Source organism: Crocuta crocuta, unplaced genomic scaffold (assembly GCF_008692635.1).
Source record: "Crocuta crocuta isolate KB4526 unplaced genomic scaffold, BGI_CrCroc_1.0 scaffold755, whole genome shotgun sequence".
NCBI lineage: Eukaryota > Metazoa > Chordata > Mammalia > Carnivora > Hyaenidae > Crocuta > Crocuta crocuta.
This window is the reverse complement of record NW_027531305.1, coordinates 578308-591530: the sequence shown is the minus strand read 5'-3', so window position 1 is coordinate 591530 and position 13223 is coordinate 578308. Positions and strand designations below refer to the sequence as shown.

Here is a 13223-nt window from a genome sequence, read left to right as displayed (position 1 = left end):
CCATGGTCACAAAGACAGCCAGGAGTGTCTGGGCTCAGGGTGTCCTCAGTCCACGGGTGGCTTGGGCTGAGGCCTGCCAGCCCATCTGATAGGCCCAGAGCTGCTGGCAGTACTGCCCTCTCAACTGCCTGCTCTGTTGTGAAATGAGTCATTTAGGAAGTTTGGCACCCTTGTAGATTGCTAGAGTTTTATTTCAAGAAAAAGTGCAAATTCAAGGTGATGTGCAATTATTTTTACAGCAAGGAAAAATGAAAATTGCATTGGGATATCGTGCATTAGATCCCAGAGGCAGGAAGCTTTGAGGTGTGTGTAAATGTGTTTGAGTGTCCACTCATGGCTGCATATCCAGCACTTGGCACCCAGTGGCCTGCCACAGCCTGCATTCTGCTCCTCACCACTGCCCTGTCCGGGCTTGGCCATGCTTGACCTTTCAGCACTCGAGCTGCTGTTTAACTAGAGGGGTGAAGGGTGTGCTTCCCCCTTGAATCTGATGCAGCCCAGAGTAGGTGGCCCAGTGAACATTCTAGCAAGAAGAGACCCATGCTCTGAAACCAGCGTGGTTTGCTGATCGATGCTGAGAATCGCAATGTGGGTGGAGGTTGTGGCATGCTGGGCAGAGGACTTGATCCACCACGAGACATTGCTAGCCTTAGTGTGGAAGGTTCGAGCCCCTGCTCCCCTGCAGAGTGCTGGGTGTTGGTGTGCACTGCTCCTCGCCGTCACTGTCCTCCCTCACAAGACCTTCACCCTGGTGCATCTTGTTTGGTTTTGGCATCCTCTAGCCTGGCCCCACACCCCCTCCACTCATTTTCCACCTGGCCAGCAGGGTGAGCACCTGGATTCGTGAGTCACCCCTTTCTCTCCTTCAAGACATCCTTGCTGGGTCTCTGCAGCATTTGGTATCTTGTCCCCCTTCCTCGCCCTGCCCCCATCCTTAGGTTTCAGATTTCCCTGGGGCTCTTCACCCACTCCCTTGCTGTTCCCACCTTAACACTTTGTAGCACTTTATAACTATTTATGTTCACTCCTTGAGGGCAAGGAGCACATCATTTCTCTTTATCATACAACAGGCCCCAGCAGGTGCAAGTCTATCGCAGCCATGCAGGAAGGTTTTTCTGCAGTCCCCTAGGTTTACTGGCATTCAAGCCCAAGTGCATTTCCCATCTTGCCCCCCACTGGGACTGGGTCAGATGGGAGGATGACAGGTCTTGCAGTTGCTCACGGCCAGGAAGCCAGCAGCCCCAGCTTGCAGGCCCTGCGGTGATTTCGCAGCCAACCGGCCCACGTGGCCTCCTGGTGTGTGCTCTTTGCCGTTTGGTCTTGGGGTCTTGACAGAGCAGGGCCAGGGAGTACCCTAGGAGAGGACTCTGGGCGAGTCCTGGCCTCCGTTTCCAGCACAGCCACAGCCTGTTGGAGAGGAGCAGGGGCGTCCTTGTGGCAAGGGTGGTGCTGCTCTGGCAGCTGCCAGGAGACGCTGGACACACACAAGTGGCACCAGAAAGCTCCCACCTGGTGAAGCTCACCTCCCAGCAGCACCAAGTACTTGGCCACGCCTGCCGCCCTCCTCCTCTGTGGGGTCCTGACACCTCAGGCACACTTCTAACCTGACCCCTCTTTCTTGGCAGCGGGCCTGGCTTTTCTTGGATGCTCACGGGGTCTGTTGGGGACCCGGGCCCGCCCTTACCCGGTACTGTCGGCAGTAAGGGCCTCTGTCCTGGTGTGACACCACCACCACCCCACCCCTGCCCCTTGTCTCCTTTCGCCAGGGTTGTGACGGTCTCTGCCTCTGCCTCCTGTGTGTCTTCTCCACTGCCCTCAGACCTGCTCCAGAATGTATTTCTGCATAAGTCAGGAAAGTTTTAACCCTTCTAGTACTTAGTCTAGTAGCAAAACCGCTGAGACCACGGAATCCAGGTCATCACTTTGCTGGGAAGAGGAGCTGCCTTGGAGGAGGCTGAACTGGGAGGTCTGGAAGGGATGGGGCAGCACTGCAATTGGGAGTGACACCTGCCCTGCCACCTGGGGTCCCCTTTCCCGTCTGCCCTGGGGACAGGAAACCTGCAGCTGTGTTTCCAGACATCCAGGGGAGGCTTCTAGGACCAGCTCTGTCAAGTGTACCCTAGTTTCTTGGACACGGTGCCCTTGGAGCTTGACCCCACATCCCTCCCGGGCCTCGTGGGCCATGCTGCTCTGAAACATCAGCTCTCACTTGGGAAGGCCCATTCTCTTGTGTGAGATGCTGTGTTGACTCACTTTTTCTAGACTTAAAAGCAGGTCCTGCAGTCCTGCTGGGAAGCTAGCTCTGTTCCTTTCCCTGCTGTTCTCTGTCCTGAGTCATCACTGGACTTCTGATCATGGAACCCTCAGGGTAGGAAGGGGCCTGCCAGCTGGCTGGGGAGGCAGCGCCATTGGACCCAGGTGCCCAGGCAGAGCTGCTGCCCCCAAGCTCTGTGACCCCACATGGAGTTCCATCAGATTCCTGGGTCTTAGAGTTGGAAGGTCTCAGAATCTCCTGGGACCCTGTGCTTAACAGCCCTGGCGCATCTGCTTGGGTTGCTGGCACCTCACAAGACTTTCTCTCTCCTGTAACCTGTCTTCAGCACCCCACATCCACTTGTCTTACACCTTTCCCGCCTTGCTGGCCATGCCCTGAGACCCCTTGGCCAGTGGCATGGCTCTGCTCAGTTAGGTGCCCCAGAGGTGGTCTGAGGATGGGGGGGGCTAGGGGGTAGGCGGGTGTGGACACGTGCCTGTTGCAGCAGAGGCTCAGCTGCCTTGCCGGCCTTGGTCTCTGCACTAGGCACACTTACTCCAGGGCCGGGCCTTGGCGTGTGCTGTTTCCTCTGCCTCTAAAAATGCAGAGGTTCCTGTTCTGTTCATTATTGCACCTTAGTGCCCAGCCCCGGCATCCAGAAGGCTCCTCAGGGTGTGTTGAGTAAGCACTGAGCATCAAGGCACTCTTGGTGCATCTTGCCCTCAGCCTGCCATCTATCTGGAATCTCCAGACAGACGTCCTCAGTGGGCCAGCCGCCTCCTGTCATCTGGGTCACACATACTTACCTGGCCTGTGTCTCCTGGGGAACAGGTGCCAAGCCATGTCAGGNGTGGGGCTCGAATCCACGAACCGCGAGATCATGACCTAAGCGAAAGTCGGATGCTTAACCAACTAAGCCACCAAGGCGCCCCAGGACATTTCTTTTCAAAATGAGATTTGTGATGAGTGTTGGAAGAGCTGACAAGGGGCCTCACCCCACCCTGCCCCTTTTGCCTTAATGTTGGGATGGGGGTCCCCATCAGCCCAGCCCTCTTTGGCCCTCCTGCTTACTTCCTATTGAGTCAACCCCAGCGGCCAAGGAGGTTGGTGATGCTGAGCCACATCCCAGGCAGCCCCCCGCCACACATGCCTGGGCCCCAGGCAGCCTTCACAGGCACGGCTTTCCCCCACCAGGATGTGTTCGAGATGCGCTTTGCCAAGATGCCAGACGAGCCTGAGGACTCTGTGATGACCGTGTCCTCCCCAGCGGTGCCGCCTCCGACCAAAGTGGCGGCCCCGCCGTCGTCCAGCGACAGCAGCAGCGATAGCTCCTCTGACAGTGACAGCTCCACCGATGATTCTGAAGAGGAGCGAGCCCAGCGGCTGGCCGAGCTCCAGGAACAGGTGAGGACGCGGGCAGCACCCAGAGTTTATGGGCCCGGCAGTCTCCCCAGGGTTCTCCCCAACATGAGGAGTCCCAGCTTGAGCAGAACTCCCACTGGCCCCCTTGCGTGATGGGGGGGTTTAAAAAGTGCTGGCGTCCCATGCAGTGGAAAATGTGTGTATAACTTTTGGCTCCCCAAAAAACTTACTAATAACCTGTTAACCAGAAGCCTTACCTATAATGTAAAGAATCGATTAATTCTGTTTTATGGGTTACATATATTATGTATTGTATACTTACAATAAAGTAAGGACACATCAAGAAAGTCATAAGAACTAGAAAATACCATATCAATCCAAAAAAAATCCACATATAAATGGATCTGCACAGTTCAAACCTATATTGTTCAAGAGTCAGTTGCACATGTGTACATTGTGGGTGTGGAGGTGGGAAGACATGGCTGTTCTGTGGGCAGAGGTGAGGCTTCTAGATCCTTCCAGCATTTGGAAGGAGGAGCCTGAGCCAGGATGTCCATCTCTCCTGAGGCCCTACAAGTAAGCCATCAGGGCCTTAGTACCCAGCCTCCCAGGGACCCTCCTCCTAGATGGCCATGGAGCTCGGTATCTGCCAACTTGGGCAGCTCCTCTAGCAAGGAGGACACTGGCCATACTTGGAGTCCACAGCCTGGGTGGGTGTGGGCACTTCAAAAATCTGGTGAGGCAACAGGTCACAAGGCTGAAGGCCAGCCCCCAGCCCCATCCGTGTGCTTCCCTCCTCCTCTGCACCCTGATGCCCGCGGGTCCACCCAGAGACTGGGATGATGGGCGTGTGTATCTTGCCTGTCTGCTCCACAGCTCAAAGCCGTGCACGAGCAGCTTGCAGCCCTCTCCCAGCCCCAGCAGAACAAACCAAAGAAAAAGGAGAAAGACAAAAAAGAAAAGAAAAAAGAAAAGCACAAAAAGAAAGAAGAAGTGGAGGAGAATAAGAAGAGTAAAGCCAAGGAACTTCCTCCCAAAAAGACCAAGAAAAATAACAGCAGCAACAGCAGTGCGAGGTCTGTGCCTCCCTGGTCTGCCCTGGGTGGGGGGACACCTGCTGGCCGTGGTGGGTAGGCAGGCTGCCTCTCTGCCTTTTCTTCTGGAATGGATCTTGGCACCCAGTGTGTTTGGGAAGGGAAGGAAGATAGCAGGTAGCCTGGAGCAGAAGGTGAGGACAGGGCATGGTTTGCAGTCTGTCTCCCATGGGCGCTCCCAGGAAGACGTTGCAAGCCTCCCGTCTCCTGTGAAGGCCATCTGGGGGGTGGGGGTGGAAGCCCTCCACTAAGCCCCAGATGGAGGAATGGGTACCTGGCTTTGACAATGGTGTGCATCATTCCTTCGTAGCAAGAAGGAGCCCGCGCCCATGAAGAACAAGCCCCCTCCTGCGTACGAGTCGGAGGAGGAGGACAAGTGCAAGCCCATGTCGTATGAGGAGAAGCGGCAGCTCAGCCTGGACATCAACAAGCTCCCTGGAGAGAAGCTGGGCCGCGTGGTGCACATCATCCAGTCGCGGGAGCCCTCCCTCAAGAACTCCAACCCTGATGAGATCGAGATTGACTTTGAGACTCTGAAGCCATCCACTCTTCGAGAACTGGAGCGCTATGTGACCTCCTGTTTGCGGAAGAAAAGGAAACCTCAAGGTGCCCTTGGGCCCCTCGGGCAGGGTGTGTTCTGAGTCCTGGCCAGCCCTGGGGCAAGTGGGCATCCTCCATTAACTTTGCCTTCCAGACATGGCCCTCTGCCTCTGTAGGTTGTTTTTCCAATTACAAAAGCTTTGTCCTTACACACAAACCTCTGGAGGGCTGTGATCTCACACTTGACCCTGGGCTGATAGTGCCATTCACGACCTCCTGGCTGCTACCCATCTAGGGCCTGCCCGCACCTTCATGTCCTCAGCCTTGCTCTGAGCAGCAGCTTCTTTCGCCCTTCCCACCGTGTCTTCCCCAAAAACCGGCCGCCGCCACCCTGCTGCCACCTCTTTGGAACAGGGATTGGGGGAGGGCAGGTGCAGTGGCCAGGAGGAAAGGCATTAGGTCAGCACTGCCTGCTGTTCTTCTACACGGCCTTCTCCTTAACAGTCTGCCAAGCAGCACTTGCCCATTAAAAATGCCTTGTCTTAGCTCACAGCTTTTGTCTGGAGACCAGTAGGTCTTAATATCCATGTCCGAGTGTGGTACGCAGCCTTTGTCCCACTCCAGACTGACTCCTGGGGCTCTTGGTCCCCTCCCTGGGGTGCTGCACAGTGCCCTCCGTCTACACACCAAGATGCTGGGAGACTCCCAGGGCTCTTTCACGTTTTGCTTCGTCCAGCTGCTGTCATGTCTTGGGTCCCCTGCACCCACTGCCCGACAAGTAGCTGAGGGAGCCTGAGCTCAGCGGTTCCTCCTGTTAGGGAATTGCTTAACTGTTTGGTGAACCTGAGATTGGAAGGGCTCTGAAATTCTAGTATTAAGCCAAGCTTTTGGCTGGGGTACGGTAGGACTGGTCAGGGCTTTGTAGAAGCAGCCCACTGGCCCTTCTTGCAGGCGGTTGGGCTATTCTTGTGGCCAACAGCAGTCCCCTAGGGCAGGGCCCTGCCTGACTCCATCCCTGTTGCTTCATTACAGCTGAGAAAGTTGATGTGATTGCTGGCTCCTCAAAGATGAAGGGCTTCTCGTCCTCGGAGTCGGAGAGCACCAGCGAGTCCAGCTCTTCTGACAGTGAAGACTCTGAAACAGGTTAGATGTCTTCCTTAGTTTTTTGTCGCGCTCTTGACTATGTTTGGCTCAGTCACGTGTCCACACTACCTGAGACCAGAGATGGCTGTCATAATAAGAACTTTCTGGGCTTCCACGGTAACCCTCTAATTGGGTCAGTGGATAGCCCTGTATCCTGAGGATGAGTTGCTAAGGGTATTGACACTGCACGATTCTGGGGACTTGGGGGTCCTGGTGAGGACTTTGGGTGTTGGGGCCCAGGTGGTGGCATCGGTGTTAGTGTGACCCTGCCCAGCCCTACGGTCTCTTCCTATGTCACAGTCGCATGCAGCATGGCTGTTCAGGTAATGGACGTTAGCAACAGGTGTGCAGCAGCCTGCTCTCGGCTCTGCTGTCACCCAGGCTCTGGGCATCTGCCGTTCTCCCCAGAGTGCTCACAGCTGCACTGGCTGCTCCTAACCGTGTACGCACTTGGACCTGCGTGTCCTACAGCCTCTTAACAGTCCCTTTCTATGATCCGAGGGCCTGCACGTGTGCGCCATGGTGTCCTGGCTGAGCCTCCTGCCCACCTGAGCAGCTTCAGTGTGGGAGGTGGGCGTGAGTAAGGGCAGGTGGAGCTGCTGAGAGGTGCGCGGTGATAGGAGAGCAGCCTTTCCTGCAGAGAGGCACTGTCCCGCGAGGAGCCTGGGGAGAGGGGCAGGCGCTCCCTCACACTGGCCTGGAGGAGAGGCTAGAGAAGAAAGCCTGGCAGCCAGCCTGTGCTGTGAGCTGGAGCTGGCAGGTGGCCATGTGCGTCTGGGTGAGCGGGCTGGCCCCTGGGCAGGTCTGGCTCCATCAGCCGAGCGGCCTCTCCAGGCGGGCTGTGGTATGTGCATCCACGTGGGAAATGTGTCTCTAGGCATTTCCTTTCATAAACCTATCCTGTCTCTGGCATTTTATTCTGACTTGAAATTAATAGTAAGCCCCACTTAATCAGTTCATGAAAATAATGTGATCTGATCGTGCCAAGAAGTTTGAGGTCCCTTATACTTAGCACTTTGTGGCCCATCTCCCACGGGGTGTGCACACCCGGGTCCTTGTGTCAGCTCATCCTGCCTTTCTGGGGGGAAGCTGAGGACAGGAGGGCTTCTGGGTCTTCTCCCTCTCCCTCTTCACTTTTACTTTTTACCTCAAGGGGCTTGCCTTGAGGTGGGCTAAGGGCTTCTCCAAGACTCCAGTTTCTGTTTCCAGTGGGCCCAAATGAGTCATTAAGTCATTAAGCCATGTTCCATATTTCCTGAACTCCACTGTATGCAGAGACTGCTGTGGGCAGATTGCTGCCCTTCTGTCTCCATCCTTTGTCCTTTTTTCCTAACCAGCACACCCCTCCCATTGCTTTTTCATCTATCCGCCAGCAGGGGGCGCCACACCCCATGCCCGCCCAGGAAGGGCCAGTCGGAAGCCCTTGCCAACCCCCCTGAGCAGGATGAATGACTATATTCTTGGGCCCAATTAGCATTCCTGGTGGCCCCTGACTTCTCACTCTCTCCGTGCCAGCCATACCTCGGGTTTGCCTTTGCTCTGGGGTTTTGCACCTCCTGCGGTTTCTATCAGGCAGTTCCTGCTAGGGGTTTCACAGCCTTTTCTCCTAAGTATATGAGTGACCAAAAGAAAACCCCAAAGCTTGGAATTGGCAGGGGACCTGATTGTTAAAACAGCACGTTTTGGCCAAGGGCAAACCGCTATGGCCCCAGTGTAGAACGTGATACCCGACCAGCAAGTCCTCATTGCGGATCTGTGTCCGTGGCCTTTGTCCCTGCTCCCCAAGCTCTTCTTTGGGCTGTGTTTGCCTTAGGTGGGAATTCTCCTGGGCTCCTGAGTGCCTTGCACACACCTCCCGCCAGACGTCTGCTGTGGGGCAGCTGTGATGGGATCTCCGGCAGCTCTCTGCTGCTGAGATTTGTTTTTCCCTTTTTATCCTCCCCCCCCCCGCCTTAAAGAAATGGAAAGATTGTGCAACAAGTAATCTGAGAGTCCTGGGAACAGCTGTCCTGGCGGGAAGGAGGATGAGATTTACAGTCTCTGTGCCGACGGCCGCAGGCTCCCAGGCTCCCGCGATCCCGCCCGATGGCCTGCCCTGCTGTTCCCGGCTCATCCCTCTTTCTAGGCACCCTCCCCACCTTGAGTTTTGGGAGGTTCCCTTTGGTCTTCAAGGTTCTGGCTCTTCCTTTGCAGTCTGCGTGCACCAGAGAGCTCCATTATGGGTCAGCTGGGCACTTCTTTTCTCAAGAGAACTGTCGTGTGGGTTTGTGCCCTAGGGCTCAGACACTGTGGGCCCGAAAATGGGAGCTTGCATCCCTGCACCCCTGAATGCAGCCATCCACCACCACATCCCGCACAGGAAACTGCACTCGCTTCCGGGGCAGCTACTCAAGCTGGGTCCCTGGAGCTAAGCCCCAGTTTCTGGGGCCAGTTAGTGGTTCTGCCTTGGGAGAGTGGGACAGGGTAGGGGATATTGAAGGTATTTCCTTTGGTCTTTTGGGGTTTGTTTTTGCCCTCCTTGTTCTTGTGTTTCCATTTGGACTGGAGCCGAAATTCCTGAGAGGGCCTATTTTTGTCACTTGTACTAAGGGTCATTTCTGCCGACAGGGCCCTGAGACATGAATCACCAAAAGAAACCAAACAGAGGCACTAAATTGGAGCGGGGGGGCCGGGGGGGCGGGGGGCTCCCCTCCTCTGGCCGCTCTCCATAGATAAGGATGCTGTGGACTGCTTAAGACACGGGTCTGGTCCTTGGGGCCAAGCAGCAGCTCAGGGAGGTGGTACACCCCCCGATGGAGGTGAGGCGGGGGTTGGGCTTTCCTGTCTTTCCTGGCAAGCCACCACGTGTTCCTCCCCACCGCCCAGAAGCACGCTGTTGGCCAGTCCCACCACATCCTCTGAACCCAGCTATTAACTTGGGTTGTGGTCTTTCATTGAGCTTCAATTCTGGCTAAAGTCTGAATCTGCTTCAGGGTTCAGTACTGGGACACGGCAGGGGATACAAATGCCACTTTCCTACTTGCTCCTAAGGCATCTGTAGACCTTGGCTAGGCAGGCCAGAGGCGAGTGCCCTGGCTCCCCCTTTCCCACCGCCACCTCCATCCCCGGTGGGCTTTGGGCAGAGCTGTGGCCTGGCGGTCACCAGTGCTGTGATCATGTCTGCCTGGCTCATGGGGCCAGGTGGAATGTGCTAGGACTTTGTCCAGCTTTCCACCCCATCACATTGCTGATGACAGACTTTCCACATGCCATCCACAGGTCTTTCTAGGCAGGGTCCCTCTCAGCAGCACACCCTTTTACCCCAGCTACCTGGGCTGGGATGGGTTCAGGGAGATGTGGGGCAGTTCTCTTGGATTTGTGCCTGGTCTTCCAGTTGCAATGGGAGCTCACTCTAGCTATTTTAGTCTCCTTATTTCCTTTTCCCAGGATTGGAGCTTGTGGGTGTTTCTTAATAGCTCCAGGGGAAAAAAGAATGCTTGATGTTTTGGAAAGATTTGAGCCGGAAAGTGCAGAGAGAGGCCATGGGGCGTTCTTCCCAGACAACCAGCCTCAGCTTCCGACCCCTGGGGTCTTTGAGGGACTGGGTCCCAGGCCCATCTTGGGGCCTGCTGCTGCCTGCTCCAAGGGTGTGATACTTGCTCTTGGGAAGAGGGAGAGGCCCCTGGCAGGGTTGGGGAGGTGGGAAGAGACCAGAAGGGCGGGACTGTAGCTGGTCTGCCTGTACTGTCAGGTGACCCCCTCCTACACCCACATGCAGGAGTTGCAGCTGGAGAGACTCTGGGGTTTCGTGGGCGAGAGTGAGCCTTGTGGAATGTGCCCTGAATGGTAGTCTGGCCACTGGGTGGGTTTTTCCCACGCGCACACTTGAAGACCGTGGGACTGCCTGTGGTGTTAGTTGCAGCCGTGACTCTGGCAGAGGCATCTACTCTGCTGTGTGGGTGGGAACATGCCCCACGCCCTTCTCCCGTCAAGGGGATGCCCTGGGAAAAAAGGGACAGCTCTCCTCCTCAGCATGTCTTTATTTTTTTCCCCACCTTGACGATGTATAGAATTGTTTAGTCTTTTTGTAATTTGTTTTTTGTTGATGTTTCTTGGTGTCTGTAGGAATGCAGAAATGAAGATGTTTGCTGGAGTTCCTGCACTCCAGAGCCCCTTTCTTGGGAGGTTTCTTACCTCTGCCAAGGCCCTGAGGAAGGGCTGGCATCGCCTCCCTGAGAGAGACAGTGTGCAGAAAAGCAGATCCAGAGGGGATGAGCTCAGAGTCGGGGGTGCCTCACGGCTGTGGCACACCTGGCTGGTCTTCGGGAGTGATGGCAAGTAGGACAGGCCAGGGCATCTCTCAGATTCAGAGACCAGCAGAGGACGTGCCGGCCCACGCTCAGGGTGCAAATGGACCTTGTTACTGGAAGCAGTTATTCTGTGTAGAAGCATGAGCAGGCTCTGGGTGGTTTTGGAGACGTCCACATGTGCCGGATCTGTGGCCCTTGTAAAGGAAAGGTGGGTCCGTCCTCGCCCGTGGCTGACCAGGCAGGGGGCAGGGCTCCTAGGCTCCGGCGCCGTTCTCTCGTGCCCTGTCCGTGGGCAGGGCACAGGAGGCTGGCTCGGTCTGTGGTTCTTCTGTTCTTGTGACTTGAACGGTACATTCCACACCATTTCTCTCACACTGGTTTCTCTCTCCCTCTATGTAGGTCCTGCCTAATCATTGGACACGGACTCTTAATAAAACGGTCTTCAGTTCCAGATTCCTTCCCAGCAAGCTATAGCTTAAGTCCATTTTCTTCTGTGAAAGGGACAGGACTCCATCAAGTTATGGAATTCCTCAGAGCCCTGGGCCTGTCCCCTGGGGTGGATTTAGTCATGTCCAGCAGCACACGCCTAGTCCCGCCTCCGGGAAGGCTGCCTGCTTGGCTGGCCATCCGGGCCTCCTCTGTAAAGACTGCTTGGCTGTTGTGCCCAGCCTCCCTGGTCGTCTGGGGTCTTCTGGGTGGGTGGCATCTCCCAGAGGGTGATGACAATCCCCCCGCACACACATACGTGTGGTGCTGCTCCGTGTGCGAGGCCCCGTCACGAGTATGTTTTCTCTCTTCATCCCTCCCTCTTTTTCTGGATCCTAACTGCTTTCCTCCTGGACCTTAAAATGATGTTAGCCCAGGGAAGATCTCATTCAGCCTAAAGAAGAACACTTTAATATCTAGAGCCTTCTCCAGTGAGGAACAGGGATTTTAGAGGCAAGCCTGGCTGGGCCCGAAAGCTCACAGGGCTGTCCCCCAGCGTGCCCTCTCTCTGGTGGCTTGTGATGCTCCATCAGCCAGAGGCTGCCACCAGGCACAGCCGACTCCCGGGCCCCTGGAGTCTTCCTTCTGTTTTCATTGTTCCCATTGTTGCCTGTTGGGCATTTTCCCAACTTTTTTGGGCTCTTCGCCTGAAGTCACCGAGGGGAAAGTACCTCTTGGGCTGCCTCCCTGTCCCTCCCAAGTAATTAGAAGCAGGCTGCAGTGGACAAGGGCTGCTTTTAGGAAAGCCACTGGCAAGGGGCGCTTGAGGAGGAGTGGCCATGCCGTCAGTTGACCTAGCCTCTAGGGTCCACGATTCCCGTCGCCAGTGGGGTGAGACACTGGGCTGGTGGGCGAGAACACTGGACCAGTCCATAGTGAGGCCATCAGAGCCCTCGGGGCCTGCTCTGTGCACATCTCTGAAGGGCCGTCACCAGTGCAGGCAGCCTCCGAGTCGTCAGTCCCCTAGAACAAGGGCAGCCTCTGGGGGTGGGGCAGGCCAGGGCGGCCACATCATCCACACCATGTGAGAGGCACTGAATAGGATTTTTGGCTCTAAAAATAAATATCAGCCCTTTTTTGGTCATGAATCCAGCATTTCAGCCGAAAACTGCCTGATGAAAAGTCCCTTAAGGAACAGCATCTGTGTTTCAGGGAGCTTTTGTGTTTTTTTTTTCCTCCCTCTTTCTTTTTAAAGTGTAGTTTGTGTGTACTTCTTCAAGGCTTGTAGCAGTCTCCTGGCACCTTGGAGCCTGCCCTCTGGAGCTGGAAGCAAGTTTGAGGAGGTGTAGTTCACTGGCAGCAAGCCCTCGGGCGCTGGCCTCCTCCTGTGCAGAAATCCTGGGACACTTCCTCAGGGCCTTGGGTTCTAGATCCAGCCTCTCCAGGGCCCTGCAGTGATGCTTGCGAGTTCCTAGGCTGCTCTTTGATCCTCTGGCCAGTCTTCTTCCAGTCCAGCTCATTTGCCAAACAGACTATTTTGAGTTACCCTTTGGCCTGTGCCTGATGTGTTCCCAGTGCAGCTCGGCCTGGCTGGAGCCAGGGGGCTTCATGCCCGGAGATTCCCACAGGACGGTTGGGAAGCTGCTGGCATTGTCTTTCTGGGAAGATTCTGCCGTCTTGGAACAAATGGCAGCCTGGATTCCCGCGTGTCGGCCTGTGCGCTGCCCCACCCCTTCCCACACTCGGGCACACCAGCTGCAGCCACAGGCCAGCTCGCCTGCAGGGTCTTTGCAGCCTTGCTGTCCAGGGATCCTGGCCGCCTTGCCCATTGGGCTTCTGTCTGTCCAGGAACTCGATCTTTAGGCTCGAGCTGTCGCCTGTGCCCAGTGCCCCAGGAATAGGGCAGAGAGAGCAGTGCCCACTCACTCCCCATCAGCAGCCTCCTGTGTGTGAGCAGGGGGGCTGTGTGAGCAGGGGGGGCGTGCCAGCTGGGCCTCGAGACACCAGCCAACGTGCGGGGCCTGAGGAGTTGCTGTAGGAGGGGCGGGTGGCCTGGGCCTCTGCCCTGCCCTTACCCTCATTCCTGTCTCCTTCCCTTGAGTGTGGGTGGGGGGG

General features: G+C 56.1%; 1 protein-coding gene across 1 annotated transcript in view; it reads left to right on the top strand.

The window, feature by feature from the left end:
* The window catches only part of BRD4 (bromodomain containing 4), a 35367-nt gene that overhangs the window by 12715 nt on the left and 9429 nt on the right, over window positions 1-13223 (top strand). Inside the window, 4 exon segments of the mRNA XM_077771611.1 lie at window positions 3449-3658; window positions 4493-4692; window positions 5021-5316; window positions 6283-6393. Coding sequence (XP_077627737.1) covers window positions 3449-3658; window positions 4493-4692; window positions 5021-5316; window positions 6283-6393 — 817 coding nt within the window.